This window comes from Varroa destructor, unplaced genomic scaffold (assembly GCF_002443255.2).
Source record: "Varroa destructor unplaced genomic scaffold, Vdes_3.0 BEIS01000005.1, whole genome shotgun sequence".
Classification (NCBI taxonomy): Eukaryota; Metazoa; Arthropoda; class Arachnida; order Mesostigmata; family Varroidae; genus Varroa; species Varroa destructor.
In genome coordinates this window covers 27,356,547-27,382,552 of record NW_019211458.1, presented here as the reverse complement: position 1 = coordinate 27,382,552, position 26,006 = coordinate 27,356,547, and the positions used below count along the sequence as shown (strand labels likewise).

At 41.5% G+C, this 26,006-nt stretch overlaps 2 protein-coding genes and 1 long non-coding RNA gene across 16 annotated transcripts in view; 1 reads left to right on the top strand and 2 right to left on the bottom strand.

Moving 5' to 3' along the window:
• LOC147755489 (uncharacterized) overlaps window positions 1-15,754 on the bottom strand; it is a 30,117-nt gene extending 14,363 nt beyond the window's left edge. Inside the window, exon 1 of the long non-coding RNA XR_015328524.1 lies at window positions 11,790-15,754. This is a non-coding gene — a long non-coding RNA (uncharacterized LOC147755489). The remainder of the gene's footprint in view (window positions 1-11,789) is intronic.
• Window positions 1-22,139, top strand: part of LOC111252147 (calcineurin subunit B type 2-like) — a 47,265-nt gene extending 25,126 nt beyond the window's left edge. For 2 of the 3 annotated variants that reach the window (XR_015328507.1, XR_015328508.1), the window contains exons 3-6: window positions 2,930-3,051; window positions 4,241-4,363; window positions 4,637-4,868; window positions 15,935-22,139. Coding sequence is in view for 1 of the 3 variants with exons in the window: in XM_086990333.1 (XP_086846459.1) it covers window positions 2,930-3,051; window positions 4,241-4,363; window positions 15,935-15,982 (293 nt within the window). In the remaining 2 variants the exon portion in view is untranslated. The remainder of the gene's footprint in view (window positions 1-2,929; window positions 3,052-4,240; window positions 4,364-4,636; window positions 4,869-15,934) is intronic. The other variant, XM_086990333.1, reaches the window with a different exon arrangement.
• Window positions 22,140-23,809: 1,670 nt separating this feature from the next.
• LOC111252089 (transient receptor potential cation channel subfamily M member-like 2) overlaps window positions 23,810-26,006 on the bottom strand; it is a 37,782-nt gene continuing 35,585 nt past the window's right edge. For all 12 annotated transcript variants that reach the window (XM_022809495.1, XM_022809496.1, XM_022809499.2 and 9 more), the window contains one exon: window positions 23,810-25,751. In XM_022809495.1, coding sequence (XP_022665230.1) covers window positions 25,626-25,751 — 126 coding nt within the window. In that variant the 3' untranslated portion in view covers window positions 23,810-25,625. The remainder of the gene's footprint in view (window positions 25,752-26,006) is intronic.

The following is a 26,006-nucleotide window of genomic DNA, read 5'->3' as shown; positions in this document are numbered from 1 at the left end:
CAGTTCAGAAATACGAAGTAACACGAGGCACGATGATTATGTACTGAGACGCTGTCAGCGAAATAGTACTCGCGTGCCAACACTTATTCCAGCGCATGGTAGTTGTCTTTTTATGAATCGTCAAGCACCTCAAAAGCAGATCCTAAATATGGTAGATTTTATTTTGAAATCTGTACTTCTTTACATAGTATGGTATAGCAACCGAATTAGCTTTATTCATGAATACTTAGCCAAAGGACCTGACCGACCTCACACAAATTCCTGCTGTCTTGGGATAAAAAATCAAAATAACATTCATACGCATTAGATGAAGCGCTCGTTAATGAACTACTTGGCTGAGGAAATCTGCTTGCTAACCTCTATTACGAATTCGAAGAAATGCACAGTCATTGCAAAAATTCAATATAGCTATCCACCGACGCAAGTATTTACATAATAAAAGCTAGCATACAACTAAAGGAATCGTGCATTTCTGTGCTCCTCATGCAAGAATGGCCTGTTCATAGACTTTCCCGTGTACTATATGTGCACGTGTGTCTTGCTGTTCGTATATGCGCAGTTCTATCGACACACTACTAACAGGCAAGACGAATTTAAATTCGAAGATCATGTACTCTAAATGTGTACGCCACGACTGAAAGAAGTTACTTATCGTTAGCGTTGTTTCCTGTCGTTTGAAAGGATACATCGGCAGTAGCATTGCCCTCTACGATTAATTGCTTGTTCAATGAAGGGACGTATATATGTAATATGCGTTCTTCAAAAATACAATACTGCTCTAGAAGTGGGGGCAGGAGGACGACGGCGAAAGGCAAAGGAGGTCTCTGTGACTTCCCCTAATTTGAACAAATTTTCAAGCCAGGAAGAAGCGACATTAATGCAAACGAACGAGGCAGAAATGAAGACCGGAAAGAGAAATGCAAAGCCAGTGTCTCATTCGCTGTAGTTTAAGCCACTGGCGGTATCGCTGTCATGAAGGAAACGTCCGGAAACTGTACGGGAGCCAGCTCGATACTAGACGTCTAGCGCAGCCAGCAGCTGTGGGTCTATCCACAATAGCGAGCAAAGGGCTGAAAGTGGTTTGAGGCCGGATATCGTTGTCTCTAACAATGAGCAAGGCAGAGCTCTCCATTACGGACGAGGTTTTATGGCGCGGTGCATCGTGATACGCCGAAGGTGGAGCGGAAAGAGTGAAGATATAAGAAGCAGGGGCGGGTATTTTTGTGGAACGCTCAATAATGAAGACGTCTCAGTAACTATAACAGATTGGTTACCGTATCTAGTGTTCTTGCCTTAACGTTGGGCAATTCTCGGCTCTACGTACAACAGCCGAGTGTTGTTCGTTTAATTTTTGCTTGTATCCTGATTGATAACAAATATTGATCCCGTTACGACTAAAACGTACATAAACATTTTGGAATATATCCGCAACGTGAACAGAACCGGATGTTTGTGCATTTTGCAGGGTTGTGCGTAGAGGACAGCGTAACATAGGTTAATTATACCATACAACAGGTGGTTATTTATCTGCCTGCGCATGATAATCTATTCGCAGAGTAACTACCATTAATATCGGGGCTGTAATGGTACCACTACATTCATTTACCAAATAGGCAGAGAAGGTTAGGGCAAATAGATTCGTAGACTGGGCGTTGCCTCCGAACGTCCTTGTTCTCTAGCACAGTGAGAACCGGATTTTCCTATCGGACAGTTCTTCAGGGCTCTTTGACGGCTTATTGCTTCCTCTGTTTCTATCGGCGAGAGCCGGCAGAATCGGCCTCTATGAACTAGAATGAATTGTGTAGCTGATCCCTCTTCCCGATATTTTAGAATTTAAGGGTGGATCTGTGAGTACGAAAGCCTAGGTGTCTTTGTGCGTGCTCGGTATCGACGGGAGTACAGTAACTGAAAGAGGCCCTAAGCAGGAGCCGAACTCAAGCTCGCTTTGCTTACACATGTGCGAAAGCGGACGCCGAGGTGTTTATAACGTGCGATAAATGTGCGTTATTAATACTCCGCTAGTGGAGCAAGACTATGTTTGGCAGGAGGCTTTGGCAAAAGGGAAAGGGGTGGCTTTTAAGCGTTGGGACATAGAGAAGGTACGGTTTTTCACCTGCTATAGACAATGATATCTGGTCGCTGTTAAGAAGAGCGGGGTGGGATAAAAGAAACGAAACTGATTTATAGACTGGAGAGAAGTACGCGCGAGGTAACAAAAGTGCAGACAATTAGCAAGGCAGTTCCGAACGACTCCGGATCATCTACCCACGGGACTTCTGCTACAATAAGTAACGCGGTGATTTGTGACATGCGTACAATAATAGCGCACAAAGATGATCGGATTTGTTAATAATTAGGGCTTTGCTCATGACTTTTGACAAATGTTCGTAATGCTTATGTAATAGTGTAATCACAGTGAGACCAAAAAATGGTCTTCATTGTTTGTCTATGTATGTACATCGTATACTTTTTAATAAAATCATAATAGAATTCGAGTCGTGTGTGCCTTTGCGATTTCGATAATCGTCAACTGCGTAAATACTCGGCAATAAATCCCTTTTATCATGAGTACAATGATTTAATACCTTAACATATCAGATATAATTTAATCTCGTCGGCCCGTATCTGGCATATAATTCCTAACAGTTTTTTCGTAAGCATGTTTTCCTTTTCATGTGTTTTTTTTGTTTATTATCTAAGTAATAACAAAGTGTCAACACTGACATGTGCAATAATCTATTTTAATGTCGGTAACCGATATTATAGAGTGCTTTAGAGTAAGCGATAAAAATGGGACCGAAAATGGTAGTAACAATGAGATCTGTACGACATAGTACGAACTCATACTTTTTCTCGTAGTCGTATCTAGCTAATGCTGCTGTTGTTCTTGTCGTTGCTTTTGTACTGTTCATCCTTGCGGAATTTACAGAGTTCATCCAGGGAGTGAGTCAGTTCAGCGTGAAGGGCGATAAGGAGAGCAAGCTTCGATTCGCTTTCCGAATTTATGACATTGACAACGATGGGTTCATTTCAAACGGGGAACTATTTCAGGTGAGCCACCAGTCCCCCAGTTACTAAATTCCCCCAGTAAACCCGGAATCACACGCCACTTGAAAATACTGTATTCGTTAAGTATCGGCTTTAATCGCATGCTTTACTTATGTCAATTTTTGACAAAATAACGTTTTGCCATAGCCAAGGTATGCATGGAACTTTAACCAACGTTCTTTATGTCACGGATAACAAAACTCTTACACAGGTATTGTTTATATGTACATAGTCATAAACGTACATTAATTATACTAAGCAGACGTTTTCGTTCTATGGTAACCGATTTCCAATGTTAATCTTATTTAATATATAGAGCCTGTTTAATAAACAAGCAGCGCATTGCTAAATACTTTTCAACCTAGTTGGTATATCGCTACGGGGACGAAAACTGCCTCGGGATACATAAAAGTGATAATCACAGTCGTCACCGTTGAATGGTACTCCCAGCTGAAGTTTTGAGATCTGGGAAAAAATTCTAGCGGAGTTGCTTTTACGTCTGGCACCAAGTGTCGCTCGTTCAATTAATTCAGCGTTAAAATTCCGAGACGTAAGAAAAGAGAGACCCATAGGATACTAGTTTGCGCTAGTTACTGCGCAGTAAACAAAGCATAGATGCTTGCATAGGTGTATATAAGGAGAAAAAGGTACTATGGAGTTTAATTAACAAGTTATACAGAACATGTACAGCATTGGTTGACAAAAATATTATATAATTGCTATAAGGATGTTTGAGTTCATTCAAAAGAGCAAATGCGCTTCTTAAACCAAGTTCCGAAATTGAAAGGATAGTCGCGAATAATGCTGAGGTCCGGCAGAAACACATAGATAGAATACATAGGACTACAGGCTTTTTCAAGGAAAACGCAGACCAGCCGTTCGGAATTACTAAGAACTACTTATAGCCTGCGTAAGACAAAAAAAACCGCTTCCAGGTACCAAATGATATATATCCGTCGCAATATTCTACTCATCATAAATGTCAGATGTATCATACGTAGAGAGCGCCCAAATTAACAACGCCGACTAGGTGTACTTGCACATAATACTTCTTCTACATTGCGATCCTATTGCTTGATAATACGGGTTCGATAAGGAGGTGACTGTCAAGCACTAAGCGTTAGCTGATGTTACTAGATTTTGACTAAATGATAATTGCCCTTTGTAAATCGCTTTGTACTTTGCTCCTCAGGTGCTGAAAATGATGGTCGGTAACAATCTAAAGGAGGCGCAGCTGCAGCAAATTGTCGATAAAACAATTCTATTCGCCGACAAGGACAACGATGGAATGATCTCGTTTGAAGAATTCTGCCAGGTTCGATCTAGGTAACAATGTATGCACATGCATTGTGTAATATACAACGTACAGTGCACGCTCGAAACGTTCCAACGAGTGATCGTTAAGTGCGGATCGTTTAATCTGGCGTGAACAATCACTCAAGAGCTCAATCGTATTATACCACATGCACATGCATCTGACTAGGTCAGTTATGATGTTTTGCCTGAGTTACTGTCGGAGGCTGACTCATGACTGGAGAACATATATTGACGTTAGATTCTGTTATTTCTCTCTTTTGGCATTTTATAGGAGTTCCCGCGAATGCACCGTGTTTTATTTTCACATGAGGATTCCCCTATCGTTACTATTTATGTGCAAATTAATTTTAGTGATTTATCCATACGACCGTAAAGTGTAGACGCGGAGAATGTTATATATATATGGAGAAGCATTTTGACCTATCGTGATCAAACTGTTATAAAGCAAGCCTTTAGATACAGGTTATAATAAGTCAAAATAATTTTATGACTGTAAGAGCCACGTAAGTTGAATTTTACTGCGTACGTTTTAATAGTGAGGACTATTCGAGCTGATCCTAACTAACTAGGAGGAGAATTAGTGTAGAAAGGTTCCTTTAACTGCATGTACTGACTATGTAAGTTTGCTATTTAGCGTTTTCTTAGGAAGTTTGTCCTGGGTTCGTCTGGTTGCTTATGTTCCCTTTAATATTTTTGGTCTTCAAAGCTTTCTTTGAAACGTTTCTCCGTCGATTGGTTTAAAATCGCGACTCCAGTCATTCGACTGTACAACGTTCATTTACATACATACATACATACATACGATTTAAATAAGTGCTGAAGGCCAAATGGATGCGGAAAACACTATACATTGGTTCGCCCGTTGAATTCAATATACGAATCGCATTTCAGAAATAGCAGTTCATCTTTAGGCGTTCGCTGACGCAACTGAGTGAACGTTACCTGCATGACATTGAACTGGTATAACGGTAAGAACATTAGCTCGGATCGTCACCACCCACCGCCAAGTGACGAACTGTGATCAGCGCTTTTGACAAGACTGAAAGTGCAAGCTGTTGGTATTACTCCTGCTGGTGCAGTACTGCCAGACCTTGCGTACCCGACAAAAACATTTGTTCCATACCACTCGTTTCTATGAGACAATGGCAACTTTCTTTGTTACCAACATCCGTCCGCGCTTCATCTTTCTTACATTATTTTCAGCGGGCTACGGAGCTTTGCGGTTTTGGGTGTTACTTAGGGCGTCCACTGACGGGACAGAAAGAATCGTCCGTATCGGTAGCCGCACTTGACGGCAGAACACATATAGACGTGAAGGAATTTGGGCATTCTAGCGGTAGCACTCAGGTGTCCTGCCTCCGCCGTTACTCCTTTCCATTCGTGACTGCCGGCTACGATAGCAGAATATATTATTACTCCCTTTCTCGTCGTCGCAACGCCGCGCGTAGATGACTACCGCCGACCAACCATCGTGGCGTAAACGATGAAATTAGTGCAGTAGCAGCAGTCATTAAGATTCTCCTGTTAACCTGGGGCTCCGTGCTATCTCACAAGGCGACGATATGGACTCGTTCGAAGTGCCAATGTTTTCTGCATGCCTTACACGCCAATGCTGGTGGTGACGGAGATACGGTTTTTTCTCACACTATTTTGGCGAATTCAAACAGCTTGTTCTTTTTTGCTAGGCTTCTTCGCTCGGTTGCTCACTTTGCTCCAATCTGTTTTCGTGTAAAAGCTGCCTGTTGCGCGTTACCCTAAGTCGAAACAGTGCTTATATGTGCATGCTGGGGTGGGTAGTTTATATGCAGATGTAGTACGAACGACGAGCGAACATATGCAGCTATCCATGTTCGTTTTCGCGAATACTCAGACTTACTAATGCCTAGAAAAGGGCGATACTGGTCATCCACGAGCGGTCGTACACCGCCACCGTTGTTGGCCCTTCTTTATTATTTACCAAGCGGACAAATGCGATGCTCAGTTTTTCCTTTTTCACCGGGTTGCTCTCCCATGTCGCTTCTTCGCATCGTGGCTCGGTTTGGTCGATATACGTCGCTTGCCCTCAGTATTGCAATGGTAACAGGATGTTACGAGCCCCTAACAAATACACGTTGGACAGCGAGCTGTGGAAAAGCATTGGTTGGTAATCGTCAGGTGTAAGCTACAAGCGAAGAGGTGAAGGAGAAGTCGGGAGGCAATATGCGGAAGAGGCGTGCGAGTCGTTTGCGATCGCAGCGCCGACAAGGTGTTAAGAGACGGCACACACCTAAAATGCATTTCCCAGCTCTCTATGGCACTTCGTTTTATCCTTAGCCGAGTAATAACCTTGCGGCGGTGACGCACTGAGAAAATTGTGGCTATAGTTGCAGGAACGCCGGTAACAGTCGTTGCAGTTCTCATTGGGTTGGGAAGCACAGGATTAAATGCAGTTGTTTGAGCATCGCTGTTTATTGTGACTAATAAGTTTAGGTGGGAGAACGCAAGTGTGTCTAACGGCATACAACTAACCTAACTCTGGTCTAATTCTTTCTGAAGAAAAGAGTGGAGCAGCCTCTTTCCAGATAAATGGGGCAGCTTCTCATATCGAAAGTCTTAAGCCTATGCTCCTTGACCAAGGCTTCTTATTCACTTATGTTCTGCAGTCCGGCTGCCGGTTTTGAATAGGGAAATGCACTCGAGGGCGATTGCCTCGATACTGGCCAGTTTAAGCACAGCTATTTATGACTCTGGCCTCAAAAAGGTAATCGGCCAGCATTTTTTCTTTCTATCTCCCGCTCTCTTTTGTACGCACTTCAGAACGCAAGGAAGTGTGCATCTCATGAACCTTTTTTATTAAGTCACAAGGAAGGAAGGTCCAGTTTTCTCTTGTCTGGCTTTTATTGAATGCCAATAATGTTCATTAGGACGTAGGGCCTGAACGGCTCCCAAGAACCTTGCTTTGTGCAAGCCCATGAGTCAAGGAGGGAAACCAGACCAAACACAGCTAATTCTGGTTAAAACAGGCTACCAGAGGTCGTAAATCTTCTACAAATTCTGCCTTTTCTCCTACCTTCCTCATTTGGGTGCAGCGAGTAGCCCTCTCTGCTGTCATCGAAGCGGTAAGCTTAGGTTAACGCCGACCTTCGGACTGCTGGCTCGTCAATCTGATTGTTGTTGTACTTGCCTTCTCTCTCAATGTTTGCATTGCTTTGTGTAACCCCTTAGCCTTCGCCGTGCTTTGATGCCTCCATTCTATTTGCACCCGTGTTTGCGCTATTTGCTTCAGGGTCTACAACTTCGCTGCACCTTCCAAGCAAGCGGCAGACGGAAAAGTTACGGGAGCTTGACTCCTACAGAAGGAGTTAGAAAGAAACCCTTTTCGTTGTAAGATTGATGGGCCGTCTGGTATGCCGTCACCGATCCTATCAATCTTCCATCCGTTTGTATTCATTGCTGAGCAGTAGGTTGGCCGAACGTATGCTGTCCATGGTGCACTGTCTGTCCTGCCGTGGTTGCGGCAACGACTGTCGCAGATGTTAAAACTGATGTTAGTTGAAGCTTCCAGTCGATCAAGACCGGCGGACGTGCAAATGGAAATGTTCAGATAGAAATGTTTCCTCGGGTGTGTCGACACGGTTTGCCATGACCCGCAGTGGCCTGTATGCAACCAGCTACTTTTAGGGTCGTTGATGGCTAGTAGGAAATAGGTAGCGTCGAAAACAGAATATGTTGTTGAAGTACGAGGTGGCTAAATAGCGCAAGCAAGATTACAGTTAGACGTTAAGCCAATGTTGATATCGGATCATCTGATGAGAAATGTAAAGTGTTGAGCAGATGGGTCCTTTCTATCGTATGAACAGATTTATAGTTCAAACAAATGCAGTAGACGAAGAAATGGGTAAACGAAAAAGCACTTATAAGCTAACTCACATACTTGTTAATGGGCGTGTGCTACATATTATTAGCCTATCACATGCGAATCCGGCAGACTACGTAATTCTTGAACTACACGTCAGTAGCAGAGGAAACTTGACCGGTATATACTCCAGTTTACTAGGGACCTATGAGCGGAAACCGGTTGAGTTCACTTTAGCAGAAACTAGTTTAGCACAAAAATGCCTTGATTTCGATAATCAGTGCCTACAAATCAAGTTTTTATCTTTTTCGAAAACTACAGCGCTGTGGAAATTTATCGAGAATTGAGGAAGACATTAAGCGGAGAAGATTTAAGCAAAAAAATAAGTGAGTGGTGCAAGCGTTTCAAAAACAGACGTTGAAGATCAGCAAGAAAGTTACCCGAAAGACAATCGAGGTGGCATTTCAAGCGTAAGGTGATACATATGTATAGCCCAAATACTGCCACTACATGAACTGAGTAAAAGACTGGTGCCATGTGCATCGATTCCAGATCAGTTGGAAATGCCTGTAGGGTATTCCATGTACAATTTGCGAGATTTTTGCTAGCAAAAACTTCACATAGAGCATACGGTCACCGTAAGTTAGGCGCGGTTCAATCTTTACTGTCAATCACAAAGGGAACCAGATGAGAGGATCGCGTCGTCCTGAACAGAAATGTAATTCGATGGCAATATCGAGTAAGTTCGGACGTCAGACGATAATAGTACTTGCAGGGTACACGAAGGGCATTGCAAGCGGAGCAATGAGCGTAGCCGGTATCTCGAGTCTTTCAAAAGATGCATAGACCGTAGGTACAGCAATCGAATACTCACAGCCTGATTATTTGATAGCAGCGCGAAACCTTATCGCCATGTTTCAATTACTTTCCGGATTGAGCAAGGCTATATCCGAGATTGGTTTCGACCCGCTTATTCACTCGATTCAAGCCCGTCTGAATACTAGACTTCCCATGCCGTGGAACGGGCTACAAGTGGCCATGCAAATCCCATTACAGAATTACTTGGAGAAGTCACAGATAGAAAAATTACACAAGAGAACCGGAATGGTACATGTACTGCTGTGTTGGAGTTGCTAAAACGGTGAGACAGTTGTCTAAAATCTGACGAAAAGCACCTCTAGTACATGTTAAAAGTTATCATTCTAATGTAACTAATTCAAGAATTCAGAACTAATTCAACTTCAAGTGTGCCAGATTTTCCTGCAACAGCCTAATAGGAGTACAGTTTACATATCGCGGGAAATACCCTCCATTTCCGCGGTGTCCCAGCTAATTAAATCGCATCAAGTAAAACATTTCGGCAAGACTGACCACTAAACATAGAGCATTCTGAGCAGAGAATAGCTGACTTTATTTGCGAAGAAGTTACCACTTCTGCCTGCCCTTCTCCGTCCTTTTTCATCCTGTTAGGCTCCTCTATCTTTTTGATATGAAGCAGGCAAAGGGGATGCTTGTGTTATGTAACAGGCTGGAACTGCCAGTAAAGCTAACGTCTCAAGTGTGAAAGAAAAAATGAAAAAGTTCTCTGCGGGGTCGGCATCTGGACGTCGACCTCGACCCGGCTCAACTGAGTTTATCGTAGATGGCATAAAGCCAAGAAACTCTAAAAGACTTCTTAACAGAGTTATTGCTTCGTTCGCTAGTAAAGTAGCGGTTCTCGCACCGCCCGCTGTGACCACGTATTCCTCCTAGGAGGGGAAGTAGGGATCGGATGCTCTAATGAACTTCTGCACTCCTAACAGCTGCCGGGACAATGCGTCTGTGCCTTATCTGTTTTGTTTGCATGTAAAGCATGGCACAACGTGGCCCACCTTTATTTTGCTACCTAATATGAGGCGTTTGAGCCTCAAAGAGGAGTCCTGAGGTCACCAAGAGTCAACTAATGCAACTTCCTGCGAGAAGAAGTGGCTTGCGCTTGATGCTTTACTATCACGTAGCTCGTGTTATTGTTTTTGCTGGCTCATCGGTGAATCATCATGCTTGCCGGGTACGTAGACCCGTATAAAACGAGTACGTGAGTTACTTTATGGATGCTTGTCACGTTTCTAATGTCGTTTTAGCCCAAAGGCCGCTGAAATATATGGTTTATAACAGTCGCTATCTGATTCCGAAGCATAGACAGACGTGCCTACAAGAAATGCTAGACTCCTGTACACTTGCTTAAATAGAATGATAGTTGGTGTTAGAAAAGTTTATATTGAAAACAATTGGAGATCTTGAACACGCATACGAATCCCGCATGATGCTTTTAATAGCAGGGAATTGGCTCTGGAACGGATCTGCTATGCGATATGTTCATAAGGCCTTCGAAAAGTGCACTCTTATGGGGCAACTCTGAAACCGGGCGTCGTTTTGCGGTTTGCAAAAGACTATACCCTCCACGCGCCACATTCCAGTACAAGTACGGATCTTTTTGGATAAATGTATATTTGTATTCATATATACATATATATATATGTGTATATATATACACTTTCAGTTATGTATATATGTAACTGAAAATGAAGGACATCAGCCATGAAATATGGATATGGGAAATTTAAGATAATGAATCCAGAGCAGCTTTTAGGCGCAGACAGAATTGACCACTACCGTAACGGCAGCGATTAATGAAAATCTCGTTCTCGTACTTTCACTGATAGTGATGTTTGGGACCATATTTTAAGCAGCAATGGCTACAGCATGAAAACCGCTGGGTCAGAGATCAAATGATAATGTGACGTCAGGTGTTTGGACGATAACAGATTTAAAAAATTGTTCATGACTGTCATTATGTCGAATAGTGTGTTGTTCAAACACACTTTGTCCATAATAGGATGAATTTACCAAATTGGCTTTTAAAAAAATATGAGAGGTATTCTATAGACTGGTATGTGTTAATATAATCAACGCGGCCTGACATTTCGCAAGCTTATATAATATATAAATATACACTCTTATGGTATTCAGTTTGGGCCTACTGAAAAAATTACTAATACTGCCTATAGAGAGGAATTTTTTTAACTAGTTAGCTTATAGCACCCCACCTTATAAACCTCCACCTATAAAACCAATCCGCACTTGGTATTAGACCGCGCCATTTCTTCGTCACGCTGGCCCCATGTCTGGTTACCCTGCATAAAGCATCATTACTTTTCTTAGGTGTTCCTCCATAGATATGTGATTTACATATTTACAGTTAGTCTACGAAAGTGTCAAGCATTTTTGAAGAATTTCTTGATCCACATTTGAGGCAGTTACGCTGATAATTGGAAACAAGCTGCTAATTCCTCGGTCCGTCGTTGCTAAGGACAAGTACCTAATCTGCGATTCCACGAAACAATGCGAGAGCTCGTGGAGCTGGAGAAATCGCTTCAGCAGCTGTGCGTTCTTTTTAGTGAACGCTCCTGTTAAAATTAATCAAAGCCAATGATTACCATTGTCACTGTCACTCTCTCTGTCGGCAAAAATTCGCTACGTTTCGGTACTTCATCATCAGAACATCATCAAATTATGCGGCCTGTTTTTCATGCGACTCGTTCGGACTCACTTGAGCGATGGGTGAGGATAGTTGGCTCAGTTGCGGCGGTGACTGCTTCCATAGCTGATAAACGTTCCCACTACGACTGTGGAGCCGCTTCTGACGTTGGAGTGCATCAGGGAACGTGGGACAGAACCAGAGTGAGGGAAGCGTTTATAAGCTGAACGGCGCACGGATGCTGTCACTCAAGCAGTCTAAACCTTGAACTAATGGAGAACAGTGAATTATTGGCACCGTTTACAGAGGAGGGTATATAGTTTATAGAATGACCTTCGTCCTCGTCGAAAGAAGCTTTGTGTGTCAATCATAGCATGAAGACACAACCACCAGTTTATTGAGCGGTTAGAACTGAGCTAGATTCAATAGCAATGTAATATATTTATTAGAAAAAGGCTAATAGCCAATCAAAAATGTTGCCAATATAGGATAATGATTATAAAGATGACAATAAAAAAACACTATTATCTCCTTTTGCGTATAGTTGAAATCCCTGTTATTATCACTGACCGTTGAAAATGATTCAGCTGATCATTTTAGCTAAAAATGACAATGGTTTGCTACTTGAGACTGTCAATTGTATGTGACTCGATGATCGTACGGACCGAAGTGCGGAATATGTATATAAAAATCTCAATATCATGAACAAATTATCATGTTTCCATAAGTTTACAATTTAACGAATAGCGTCGTGCCCATCTTTGACATGCGGCTGTTGACATCCACTTGACGCCTACAACCAACTCGACGCAAATGCGTTTTCGCTTAGCGGCAAGCTGAAGCTCGGTAGCACAATAAAATTATCGGTGGGTGTCAGAGGCTGTTCGCTTTTACAGCGCACTTGACATTCTGGCCCTTACCACACACCGGACTTTTTTTAAGTGAGAACCCTTGTCGGAAATAAGGTAAAGGCGCCGGTGGTCACAGCTAAAGCCTGCTTTGAATAGGGTATAAACAGGGGGCAACGGTTGTGTACTGCAAAAATAATCGACAGAAACAGTCGGAATGTAGAGTACAGTTAAATAGAGGAAAAACTACTAAGCGCGCACTAGTGACAACAAGGAATGAGCAATATTAAATGATGCCGTTGAAAACGTCTAACTAGGTTACTGCCGACTTACAGCTAGTACGAAGCTTTTGCTCACTGTACTGAGGATAGGATGAAAGGGAGCCAAAGGTAAATTTAACTCTTTTTTCACCAAGCCCTTTTTTCGTCATGTAAGGAAAGGCGTTAATAGGCTATCGCTATCTAGCGACCTCGTTCGCCGTATTACACCTCTATCACAGGTCTTAGCACTTTTGCCGCTATAGCAGCGTTCTCTCCAGGAAAAGACGGCAAAATAGACTGCATAAGCAGTCGAGCATCCTTTCCTCATTGCTTAATCATTTACTAGGTGGTTAGCTTTCTGTATGCCTCTACAAAACTGGCAGTTGCCTACCAAGTTCTTCTTTTGATTATCACCTAGCGGTTCTTCTTTCGTCATCCACAATTTTCCCTTACCTTGGAAGGGCTGCTGACGAAATCCAAGATACCCTAACCTCCTGAAAGGACTCCGTGCGTTGTTGCTCTCTCTGAACGTGTTCAAGTACTTTGTCTGCGGCGCGTTCCTGCTGGTAACCCTGTCTTCTTGTATTCTAGTCGTCGTTTTCGTTGAAGTCATCGCTCTTTCTTTAAGTGGTCAATGCCTTTAGACACGGAATTTGGACGAAGTTGGCTCGACGTTGTCGCAAACAGCGCAACCGTTTAAACCCTCAAGTGAGTTCGCCCCGAGGGCAACATGGATTTTTCCTCACATTGACGATCCTTGAAGAATGCCTTTAAAAGAGGATTTCACTAGAAATAAACCGACGAGCCCAGCAGATTTTCGAGTGTTCGTTGACCTTTTTAGTGTCTCGCGGACAAATCATGATGTCGCCTTTTATTCAGGCCAGCCGCTGATCACTGACCCTTTATCGATGTGAATACACGGGACAGTTAGTTACGTCAAACCTATGTTACTTTCCACACCATCCCTTCTTGTTTTTTTTTTCGTAGTTTCGTGCCCAGAAAGAGGAGTCCGGAGCTGGGGGATTCAGAAAAGGCAGAAGCGACAGATGCAGCGGCAGAAGGCGCCGAAAGAGAAAAAGAAGCAAACACTGGCTAGCCAGCAGGCCTCTTCTAATATTAACTTTTCGATCTGGTGCATCTGCTGGCGGAGCCAATTTTTGCCATGGCAAATTGTGACCTTTGCACATCTAGCGACCGAGATAATAAGTAAACCCATGTTCAGACCTTCTCTGTCTAACAGGCCGACTCGGCTTGTAGAGTCTTGCCTCGCATAGGATGCCCGCTTGACTCAACTAGTGGGTCCTACTCTCTTAAATCTCCCAGCCACGCTCGTCTTTGCCTGGAACTGTTTATAGGCATTCTGCCTCCCGTTTGTTTAACTCATTAGAAAAAAGAATTAAAGATGGGCGACAAAGCGACTTATAGCATTTTTTCTAAACTGCTGCCGCGACAAACGAGAAAATATTACCAGGAACGTCGCCCTCGGTTCTATTCGAAAGACAGATCCAAAAAAGATGACAAGCACAACAGAAACTACTTTTGCTAGGAGTTTAGAATGACAAGGGCAAACGGAGGCAAGGAGAAATGCCAAAAGTAGCGTATGTTCACATTGAAATAAGAAAACGGTTTGTCACCCCGCCTCAACGACCGGTACCGCTGTGCGAGCCGGCTTTGGACATTGCTTTCACTCTCCCCATGTCGCCGCGTCAACAGTTTACTGCCACTCCCGACCGAACCCAGATCAAATAATTATTAGAACCCAACAACCGCAACCCGCAGGATCCTGCCTCTTTACGCACCTGTATGCCACTGTCATGTTATCTGAGCAGTTTGGTAAACTGGAAAAGCTGCGAAGGCCAGCAACAACATGTACACTATCAGTGTATTATCGTATACCAGCTGCCGGATGCCTTATGTCGTTGCAATTAAATCTGTTACGTTTGTTTGGTCTCAGGCCGTCTGTAGATAACGATAAAACGAGTAGTTTTGCTTACCCTTAAACAACAGCTATTGTGGATTACGTACCATCGGCGTTGGATTTGTATTGCACTGCGTGTGTGCAGCTCGACACTCTTATATGTATACAAACTCGCACGCAATAGAATAGGGACGTTTTCTAGAAAAGTGCTGATGTTCCTGCCGCTGCCGTTAGTAGCTCTGCAGTTCGAGCAAGCACAATGTTTATGTGAATACGTGATATTACCTAGATTATATTTATGTTGATGATGCTTGCTTGTGCGAAAACAGCCTATGCAGGCGAAATCGTTAACATGAACGGCAGTAGAAGACTGGTAGACGAAGAAGAATAAGGTGAGATATAAAGACCGGGACGAAATGAACTGTGAAGCTATCGTCCTGTCCTTTCATATAATTGGATATCGTTTCCAGAATACAGAAGAGGAAACAGACAAAAGCTCGAGCACTTACCAATACTTGCCGGCGATGCATATGCCCACTATGGAGTCGAAGTTCTTCGCCTTACCCTATGATTAGGCTTCCTTGCTGACAAAAATCAAAGCTCGCCGAAGGCTAGAGACTAAAATCGAGAAGGGGGTTCGTAAGGTCCAGGGAAGGGAGAGCCGGTAATTGTGGGATACTTGTTAGGCACGTTCTAGCTACTGCATCAGAATGCAGGATGTGCAATTGGGCTGGAGAAAACGGGCGAATATATCGTTCTGGCTGAGAGGTTCGACGTTAAGAGAAGTTGATGACTTGGCTGCGTGCCTTCAAGCCTTAGACTCTTCCTTTTTCCTCTGCATATAGCATGCGGCCTGTTCTGTTTTGATGTAAAGCGGGGTGAGTAAACTAGCAGACGAACCAATCATCCTGCTTCCTATCATCTGCTCAAGTTTGCCGGGAACGTCGATGAAAAGATAGCTTCCTTATCCACACAGAGGCAATATCACCAAACAGTTTTGAGCGTTATCATTTATACCTGCAATAGAAGATCACGCATCGTACTCTAACCCCTTATGCAATAAATCCTTATGCACCTAGTCATTAAAAAGAACATCTGGATTTCTCTATATTTTGCCTTGAATCATCTAATTGTTGTTTTATATTTCTTTTTAACTTGTTCATAACTTATTCGCACATTTGCACTTTTCAGATTGTCGGAAACACGGATATCCATAAGAAGATGGTAGTGGACGTTTAGGCTTTTCACTGTGAACCGACCTCCTTGCAATGGCTTCTACAAATTGGAAGTAATAATGATTAAAGCAAGTAGAATCCCGGACCTCGAGATGATGGGTACTCAAGTCCTCCTGATTCGGGATCCTCGTTCTCCTGGAGCAGAATGATCTCACCAGTCGCTGTAGAACCGTCGCTGGTTGTCATCGTTCAAACCTTACCGGAATATTGAAGAGCACAGCCTTGCATTCCGAAGTCTCCAAGACCAGTCGTCTCCATAGTTTTTGCCAATGGATAGTTTGTATCCTAAAAGGAAAGAAAAGGAGAGCGTCGGAGAATCGCTTGTAAGAAAAATGGGACAACTGGTATTAAACAAAACGATATATCTAGAGGGAAAATTGTAAGGCACGAATCCGTGACACTGACCAAGGAAATTTAGTTGACTAGAAGAAGTGCCTTATAGCTGAGGTCAAAGATGGAATAAAAAAAAATGTTACTTCCGAAGACTATGTTTGGGATCGTAATGGTCATGATGACAATAAATGGATTATAAAGTATCAAGAAAAGAGTAAAGGACTAACGAAAATATTACCTTTACTACGAAACGAAATGTAAGTAATCATTACTAGATGGTAAAAAATCTAGCACAAAATTCAACTACTCATGATAAGTATACAAATGGGTCGTTAAATAAAAGAGGAAAATAGAACACATTTAATCGCGTCATCGACTATGACAGGTTTACCTACAGATGACGGATTAATGCAGTAGGAAAACGTGCAAACAAGGAGGACGGCAACCAGCCCATTGATGTAAATAAGAACGACACACTGTTTTTAACCATCATGCAACCGACTGGTGAGGTCGAACTTCAGTTCTATAAATCATTTATCGTTTTCGGGGATGAAGTTCCTTTTCGGTAGAAAGCAGAGAAAGAAGCGAATCTACAAAGAGCAAAAGATCCTACGCAGAAAAGATGGTACTGCAAACATACGGTAAACAGAAAAGTAAGCATTGAAAAATAGGTCAAATAAATCAATGATTTTGAAGAAGCGGATGGGAGGGAAATGGTTATTGCGTCGTACGCGAAACTGAACGTCTTTAGCGTCTTCCTGCGGTGTATTCAATGGAGATCAAACGAGATAGAGGTAAAAGAAATTTAAACACAATATTATGATAATAATAATAGTGATATTATTATTATTATTAGTATACTTTTCTGCACTACCTACACAGAAACAATGTACTACCACGACTACATATACATGAATATATATATATATATATATATACACACCGTAGATAAAACTATGTTAATGCACAGATTGACTCTCATCTAAGCACATAATAATAATATTGCAGTACACTTTGCCTACAATGTTTAGTAGGGTACGAAGCAGAAAAACAGAAAAGTGTCCGGTAGAATACTGATTAAAATTATAATATTAACAATAGATCATGGCATCTGCAAAATCTCTACCCTACAATGACGGTATTACTGATATTTTCGACAATCGTATCACGAGCAAATAGCCGAATGGACGATCTGTAAACGCAGAAAAAGTAACAGCCGAAAATAGCAAGCGTTGCCCGACATTTTTTATATTATATATTTGGTACAACAGAAGGATAACTGTGTGGTCATATGCAAATCTGATGCGACAAGCCAACCTAGCATTGACTCAATGGTTTGAGCCGTTTGAAAAAACCAACCGTCGCTAATAATTGCCTGGCCAGTCAGTCGATGAGTGAGCCAGTTTCAAAGCGCGGTCCGCTTGTGTTTTTACTGAACGGTACTGATTTTTATCCGTCTAGACAGCGGCCAAGAGATTTCATTAGAATCGCCACTCACTTAACCTGTGATGGGGGCCCGTTCAATACTACCAATACTGGCTATCGTCAGCTAGCCAAAATGAGAATCGACTCCGCAACCGCTTGGTGTCGTACACAGCGTTATTTTCGTGTGGCGTGCACGTGTCCATCACGCTCACGGGCCTTAATCATATTTTCTAGTACACCCGTTATCGGCAGAGCGCCTAGGCAGACGGAGGTCGCTCTTGGACCTCGATAGCCTCTAACCGGCAAGCCACCTGCGGTTAGCATACATCTTACCGTCTTAGATTACTCTACAGGAATAGACCGTACAGTAAGAGCGCCAAAGCCATAGGACCGCCGCATTCCTGCGTTCACGCAAAGGTGTCACGGACCTGAAATCTACGTGGCTGTGAAACAAATGAATTGTGTCTTTGCCGCGCATGTATCTCTACCCTTTTGTTTGACAGAAGGCTGGTATGAAAAGGTGCGTCATAGGGATCGTTTGCGAACATTACATCATGCTGTATAGCCATTATGCCGTATAATACTATCGTAAACCCTGCCGGGAGATAAGAGCGAGATCCGGCAGAACAAGCACAGGAGCACGACCAGCCATAAGCCACTGACGAATCGTCCAAAGGTTTTTGTACACTCTTCAGTCGTCTATATGGGATAGCGCGAAGAGATCTTTGAATCTTATTGGACAAGGCTTCGAGATGCAACAACGTGTACAGTAAATACGGTACAGTTTGTAAAGTACCAACGAACGCCAGGCTTTGCATCTGTTCATGGCAGCATGTCTTCTGATAGGAATGTTTCTAGGCATTTAAACGTTGTTGGCAATGGCGTACTAATCGTTGATGTACCTTTAGCTGATTGCGAAGCTGAGTAAATGAAAGTGTTAAGTGGGCATTAATGAGTATATCACCGATAAAAGCTAGTAAGACTACTATATATCGTCGACAGTGTTCTATGTTTTATTGATACATCATGCTGTTGATTGAAGCCTGAAAACTGATAGCTTGTTTTTGAGTTTCGCAGTTTGTCGATGGCTAACGATTTGGTTTGGCTCCTCGTAGCATATTCTTGTCTATAGACGAAAAACACGTACGGTAGAAAACAAAAGAAGCCCCACTCGTCAGCTGGGTGACAATGTTAACAACTGTTGGTTTCATTGCTGTCTTAGCGGTTTTGTACTATTCCTGGCTGGCTGATTTGAAGCAGAAATAGAAAGGCATAGCACAGATAACATTTTCGAGTGGGGCTAAATATCGAGAGCTCCTCAGAGGGTCAATGTTCTCGATGAAAGCTCTTGTTTACGACGATCGTAATAGAGCAGACGAAACCACCAACGTGTACGTGCCATACTGCAAAGAAAACAGCCATAACATAAACAACTGTACGCGTCTCTCCGAGACTAAACAAACAAACAAACACAGTATACTAATTATATAGTAACCTCATCATGGTACACGTAATTCTACAATGTATAACGCCTGCGAACCGTGGCTCGTCCGGAATTTTTCAGAATACTCCTTTTCTCTCTGGGACTACCCGAAATATTTTGATTGCTGTCTCTTAGCAGGTTGTAAGCAAACACTGTCAATAGAATACGACCATTCTGATTTACAGAGTGCAATAAAACTCAAGTACACAACTATAGATGATATGCATAGGCGAAACATTTCTTTAAAGCAAGTAATCACGGTTTATCATCCATCAGGCTCTTATAAGAGAGTATATAAGAGTAAATGACCTTACCTGATGAGTTTACGTTAGCACAGACCCTTTTTTGCTCTTTACGCTGTTGTGTCCGACTTATGCAAATCTGTCTAACGGGTCCTGTCATTTACATGTTGCAATAAGGATCATTTTGTAGTTATATACGACCGCAGCAAAGGTCAATCAGAATCTGTGGACAGAAGATGAAAGTAGCATCTTGCTATGGACACAATAAATTGTTATATGTGAATTTACTTGCACATCAGTTATCGAAAAAAAAAAAACAAAAACACACCTATATATATATATGTTTTTTTTTTGGTTCCATATAGTATGAATGTGAATTGTTGAATGAGTAATTTTATATCTTTGTTATTTAATTATAATTAGAATTATCTTTAATTTAAGCAATAGTTGACCTTTCTGCGTTCAGAATCACTTGCTAGCTCGACAATATGAATGACAGTATGAGTAGTAATAATAATATAAAAGATGTTTGAGGTTTGTTTTCTATAGGGTGTGTCTTTATTTGTTTAGTTAAGAATGTTTTGGGTTTGTGTTTGTTTTCAAATTACATAGCTACCTTTTGCACTCTAATTTATTGCAATATCGAATATATTTTATTGACACATCTCATTAAACGGCATATCTGCCAGCGTTTTTGTTTTTTAAATTTCAGTTCGTATTTAATTTTTAATGAGCAATGGAAATATTTCGATGGAGAGATAACGAGATGAAACAACAGCTTTTACTTACCTCTATCTATTAATTAAATCTATTTTATCTTGTAGAGCGTAACGAAGCCACACAATGCGGAAGTGTCGTTTCCATAAAGGGGCACGTATAGCTATAACAGATAACATTTGGCATTGCTATCCATCTAAATGGCAGATAATGGTCTTTTATAGTGCTGCGTGGTACGTTTCAGAGCAGTCTAGGGACATAAAACAACGCACGAAACGCTTCTGCCATCTGTATTAGGAAACAACAATGGACTCGACCGGTATGAATACCGTCCATTGTACCGAATAGAAACAAGCCATTAAAATTTTGCCCTGACGGCTGGTACCAGCGCATCCCTCTGTTATTCAGAAAGCAACAGCATCATATGATCGATATGAAAGGAGAGGAAAGTAGCTGATTAAAAAGGATCAATCCTGAAGAGTCATCAGTAAACGAACGGGAACGCAGTATGTAAATGTTGTTACCCCGCTACCGCTAGAACATGTAATTATTTTCGAGTTAATTCATCAAGTAATAGCCTTCCCGAGAGATGTGATACTACACATTAAGAGGGCGATGACAGGTCGTTACAAGGGAATCTCTTCGCCGACCTCAATGCCTCCCTATAACCACTGCAAACACAATATATGTTTTACAATTTCATTATCTAACAGAAGGAACAGAAAATTGCTTAACCCAAAGATAATAGTAGGGTGAAATAATGCTGATATATAGACAAGGGGTACTTGAGTCGGGTCAGGTAGAAATAGGATAATTCGAAATAGGTTAACGTTTTTTAGACCATTACTGTGGTTTCTTTATACGAATAAGCTTGTTAAACGGTACCGGGTCTGCATGGAAAGTATTCGTGTAGCATTTTTATCAGCTTGCAGTTACGGCAGTAGAACTGCCAGAGCTGAATCAGTGGATGACTGTTGACAATTGGAAGCAAGCACTCGCCACAAAACTCGATATACACGATATGATAAATAAACGAATTTACGGACCTGCATTTACCTGACCGTCTGCATTATTTCAGACACTATCTAAAGTGTATATACATATAATCGAGATGCGCACCATGATGCACCCCTGTGACTGTTACTATTATTTCCCAAATACTTGAAATGCATTATGCCTATTAGTAGTTGGTGTTCTTCTCCGCAGGCTTTTCAAACGAAGAGCGGCACTAAAGTAACGCGCTCATTCATATCCCATCGTTAGGCCTCTGTCGTATGTCGCATTTCATCGGAGTGCCGTAAAGGTGTTTTGCCATTTGGGGGCCATCTAATGCCGTGGAATATATGCATAGTGTAATTTTTTTAGAAGTCTTTGTGTGTGATGAAAGATAACAGAGGTCTGTACTCTGAGATCGTGCTCGAAAGACCAAGTCAGTTGGTTAAAGATGAGTATGTTTAGTCGATCCTTATGAAGTCGGAGAGGGCAACGAGATGGGCGCATAGGATGACTTGGTCGACAGCCATACTCAGCACAAATTAATTACAAACACATGATGATTCCTTTTAGTATGTTTCTATGTCTTTTTAGCATTTGACTGTGACCGCTTCAGCTCGTAGGTTGAAGAGGCGCATGCAGTCAGTTTCTCGTGATGTAAAAAGTGTTTGTTTAGCATGTCAAATGCCGCTCCATTCAGTTGTCATTATGGATGTTGTTGTAGACGTGCAATACACCCACGTGCAACAGTCGATCGTGCAATATATATATATATACATACTAGGCTACAGGAAAATACACAGACGAGGTGACGAGAGACCACAAATGCTAACTATAATCATTAAAAATGAAATGTGCTTAGTGACAACAGGAGCGAGGATAGTAGGATTCGAAGCTACGAAAATATATTATTGCAGTTATTAATCAGTATGTGATAAAATATAGTTGTTTCATGAAAGTTGTAACAACGATCGTTTTTTTTTTTGTTTAGTTGAACCGTTGCTCTTACGGAAAGTGCAAAGGATTGGATGATGTATAGAGTAGAAATATATTATATTAAGATTGCATCATACAATACATTTCCCCTCCATTCATCTCTCTACCGACAGTGTGCTATATACTGTTGTTCTACACGGTGTTATGTAATCTATTAGCTTCTAGGGTATGCAGCCGACAAAATATGCGCGGTAATTTCAAACAGGCATGAAGTATCTCATAAAATGCAACTACTTTTTTGGTCACTTCTAACTTACTTAGGAGCAACGACTGAATAACCGTTTTCGAGTCTATTCTTTTCCGACAATTCACGTTTAACCATTCGTATCTGTAACTTGCCTGTAACAAGTTATCTAACTGTTATTAATTGCGCTTAGGAACAGTTTTTGATCAAATTGATTTCAGGAAAATCATGTCACGACATGTGTAATGTTACCATTATTTCCGTACAGATAAAGAAAGAATAGCTAAGATCACAGTTGTAAAAGGAAGATGAGCATTGCGCAACTTGAGTTCTATGATGTAAAATAATGTCAACTCAAAAACCACAATAACACGACAGTTAACGAACATCGACCAACTTATGAAGCTTATTGACCTTTGTGCATTAGGACAGATCACGCCACAATATCAACTAACAGGACAATATACGTGTGCATGTACATACGTCAGTTTGACAGTATGTACATTCAATTCAATCGGATTTAGTGATTCTTTATCGTTCCGTTGACAAAAACCACTCTAACAGATATATTCCAGCGAAATAAAATTTTGCATTGTGCAGTAGATTGAAGCCTTATCCTTTATGCTGCTCAAAGATTCCAGTTAACTATCTAGCAAGTTACTGTGATGAAACTAGAGTATAAGTTGAAGGCCCCATATTTATTTATCGTCCAAGGATTTGTATTTGGAGAGGCATGACACTTTCTCGAATAAGCATGTAATTCTTTATATAATGTTTTTTAAGGAACGTATTTGGCTACGACCACCCATTTCTTTTAGATTTTATAGGGCACTGGTTGACTGCACGCTAACTTACTCGGCCTACAGAACATGCTTAAAGTAAAAAAGACCATTTAGCTTCGGGCTCCGGCCGTTAAAATTGCTAGAATATATGCAAAAGCCAGAAGCAAATACTTGTAAAGCTTAAGCATTAACGGTAGCGCGATTTATTGGGTTAATATGCGAGATTATTAACCTGGAACTTCTCTTGGTAGCTTTTCCGCTGTTCGACAACTTAAGTTTAAACTTAAAGACTTGCTAGCTAAATCGAACTGCAGCCCGTTCCGTCAATAAATAAACCATGTATCACTAAAATGTAATTCGGCTTTCGGTACGGAATAAACGTTGCGGGTGATTTATTATCGGTAAAGCAGTAATGCTCGTAAAAAAAAATTGAGCTTCTCTTCTTTCTCAACGTTCAGCGGAGAATGCACCGCACTTGCTTCCACGGCTAGCCTTCTCAACAGCTACCCCTTTGAAAATACGTAATTTACGAGAATAACTTCTAGGCTTAGGGAACAAACATCTAAGAATAAAATATTTAATTTATCAAATAGCCAGCAAGCATTGTGGTCCATCGCTAGAGAATCCCGACTGGAACGAAAACGACCGGAAGCGGAGAAATAATTACTATATGAAATACTTTTGAAAACAACGAAAAATCTAGTTTATTGCTTCACAAAATGGTACTGGATTATTACTGCAACGTAGACAGCATCGCAATATGAATTTACATAATCTAGATGGCAATCATGATTTCGATGAGTTGAAACCAGCTCCTCGGCCCACCCCACGTCCATCACATCAACGCTCTATGGGACTCACTAATGCAAGTTCGAATAGAAATTCAGGAGGAGGAGGAGGAGGAGTTGTTCAAGCCCCTACACTTAACTTACTTATCTTCGATATTAAATTCTTCTGAAGGATTCATTAAGGCAATTGCTATCTCGGATTTCATCAATTATTGGAGTGTAACTCATGCAGTCATCTAAACAATTGATTAAGTAAGAGCGATGTCATTTATTTTGGTACATGAGTTGATCTACATTGATTAATTTTTTTATTTTATATTTATAATTAAAGTTTCGTGAGACGGTCCTATTAGTGATGATGGCAAAAGGAAAAGAACAAACAGGCAAAAAAATAACATCAGATCGATAAACAGCCCTAAACTCTATCGCTACGAATCAATATTTCGAAGCATCGTCCCGTATTGATTTGTTCACTAATAATATGTACATCTTAATAGACACATCAGGAAGCGTCTACGTGTATATCTAAGTTGTGAATTTCTCCTCTCTCTTCCTGGTAATACTGAAAGACATTTTTTTCAGTAACATACATACTCACGAGCAGTAACCACTCGATCATACTTGATAAAAAACTACCCTTTGCTCATCGATATTTCAGCAGGGCTTTATCGCTGATATAATTTTCTAAAAAGGTATCTCTGTCTGTCTACATGTGTACATTTGCGAACCCACGTTTGTTATTTTCCATCCTTATAGCAATTGGATTCTAAACTGTTTGGTTCTCTGCAAAATGTATAGCTGGCATTTGTTATAGATCTTTGCGTTCTTATAGCCGGTACTACCCAATATTAGACATGTCGATGCATCAGTGATTTTGCGCCTTCCTCTGAGCACGTCTCCACCACATGGATAGTGTAGTCTGGTCATTTACCACGAAACTGATTTCGAAGCACTGGGTAGCACATTATGATAGCATTATATGTTTTTTTGACTGCACTGTCGAATGCTAACGTGAACTCTCTATAATAACCTCGGTAAAACTAACTCCGCAAAGACGAGTTCATCGACCTACTTTAATCAGTTGTTTGATATATATCAAGCAAGTGAATAGTTACATTTATGTCTTTCTGTCATAGCGTGCCACCGGCAATTAGATTAGTTCAACTAGGTTAATCAGCGCTACCAACGAGTAACCCCGGTATGCTTATCTGAATAACGCTACTAAGTTTTTGAAAAAGCTGGCTTGATTCCAGGAGGCAGTAAAAATAACGTTGCTGTCGAGCCATAGAGCATATTCCGCCCGTCTTTAGTTGTCCCCATCGATGGAACACTTCGTCGAGGCGAGGTAGTCGATTGACCACAAGTTTGAACTTGGACGAACAAAACGGTCAGAGTAGGGCGAAACGATAGCGCCCGATTTTGACCTGTTGACCTTTTGTGTAACTGCTGATGTATAGTTGAACCGAATTCATGGCGTCAGTTATGAAGGAAGTTATGATCATTCGAGTTGCCAGGTAGAATCAAGAATCTACTAGAACAGTATGTAGACGCTAAGCGTAAAAAATATTGCCCCATTAGGCGACGGTTCCCTTGCCAATACCTGATAGATTGGTACCTTGATCAAACAATGCGTATAACAGTAACGGCATGGCGATAGGAAACCCGGTGATGCTGTTTAATTCAATTTTAGCAGACGTCCAATAATTAGGGAAGCGGGCTGTTACTGACTTGCTTGACGACTTTGGAGAGTAGGGCAGCCTGACCTGAGTGTATCTTCGGGAATAGGTCCTCCGTTACGAGGTGCCATGCGAGCGCCTTATCAAAATGCGCCTGAAAAACGAACACACGCGTAGAGGTGTTATCTAAGGAAGAACAACAAGCTTATAATTGCCAAAAAGCATAAATCGCAATTTGTGTACAAGCAGCCTATGTCTGAATGTTTTTGTTATTGGACGAAGCTTTAGTGGCTCAATGCTGTAAGTGACTTCATAAAACGTGTGACCTTTATTCTTAACGCATTAGTGGATGACATTACGATATAATAGTAGCTACAGTCACTGATCACACAATGCTGTTGTATATAGA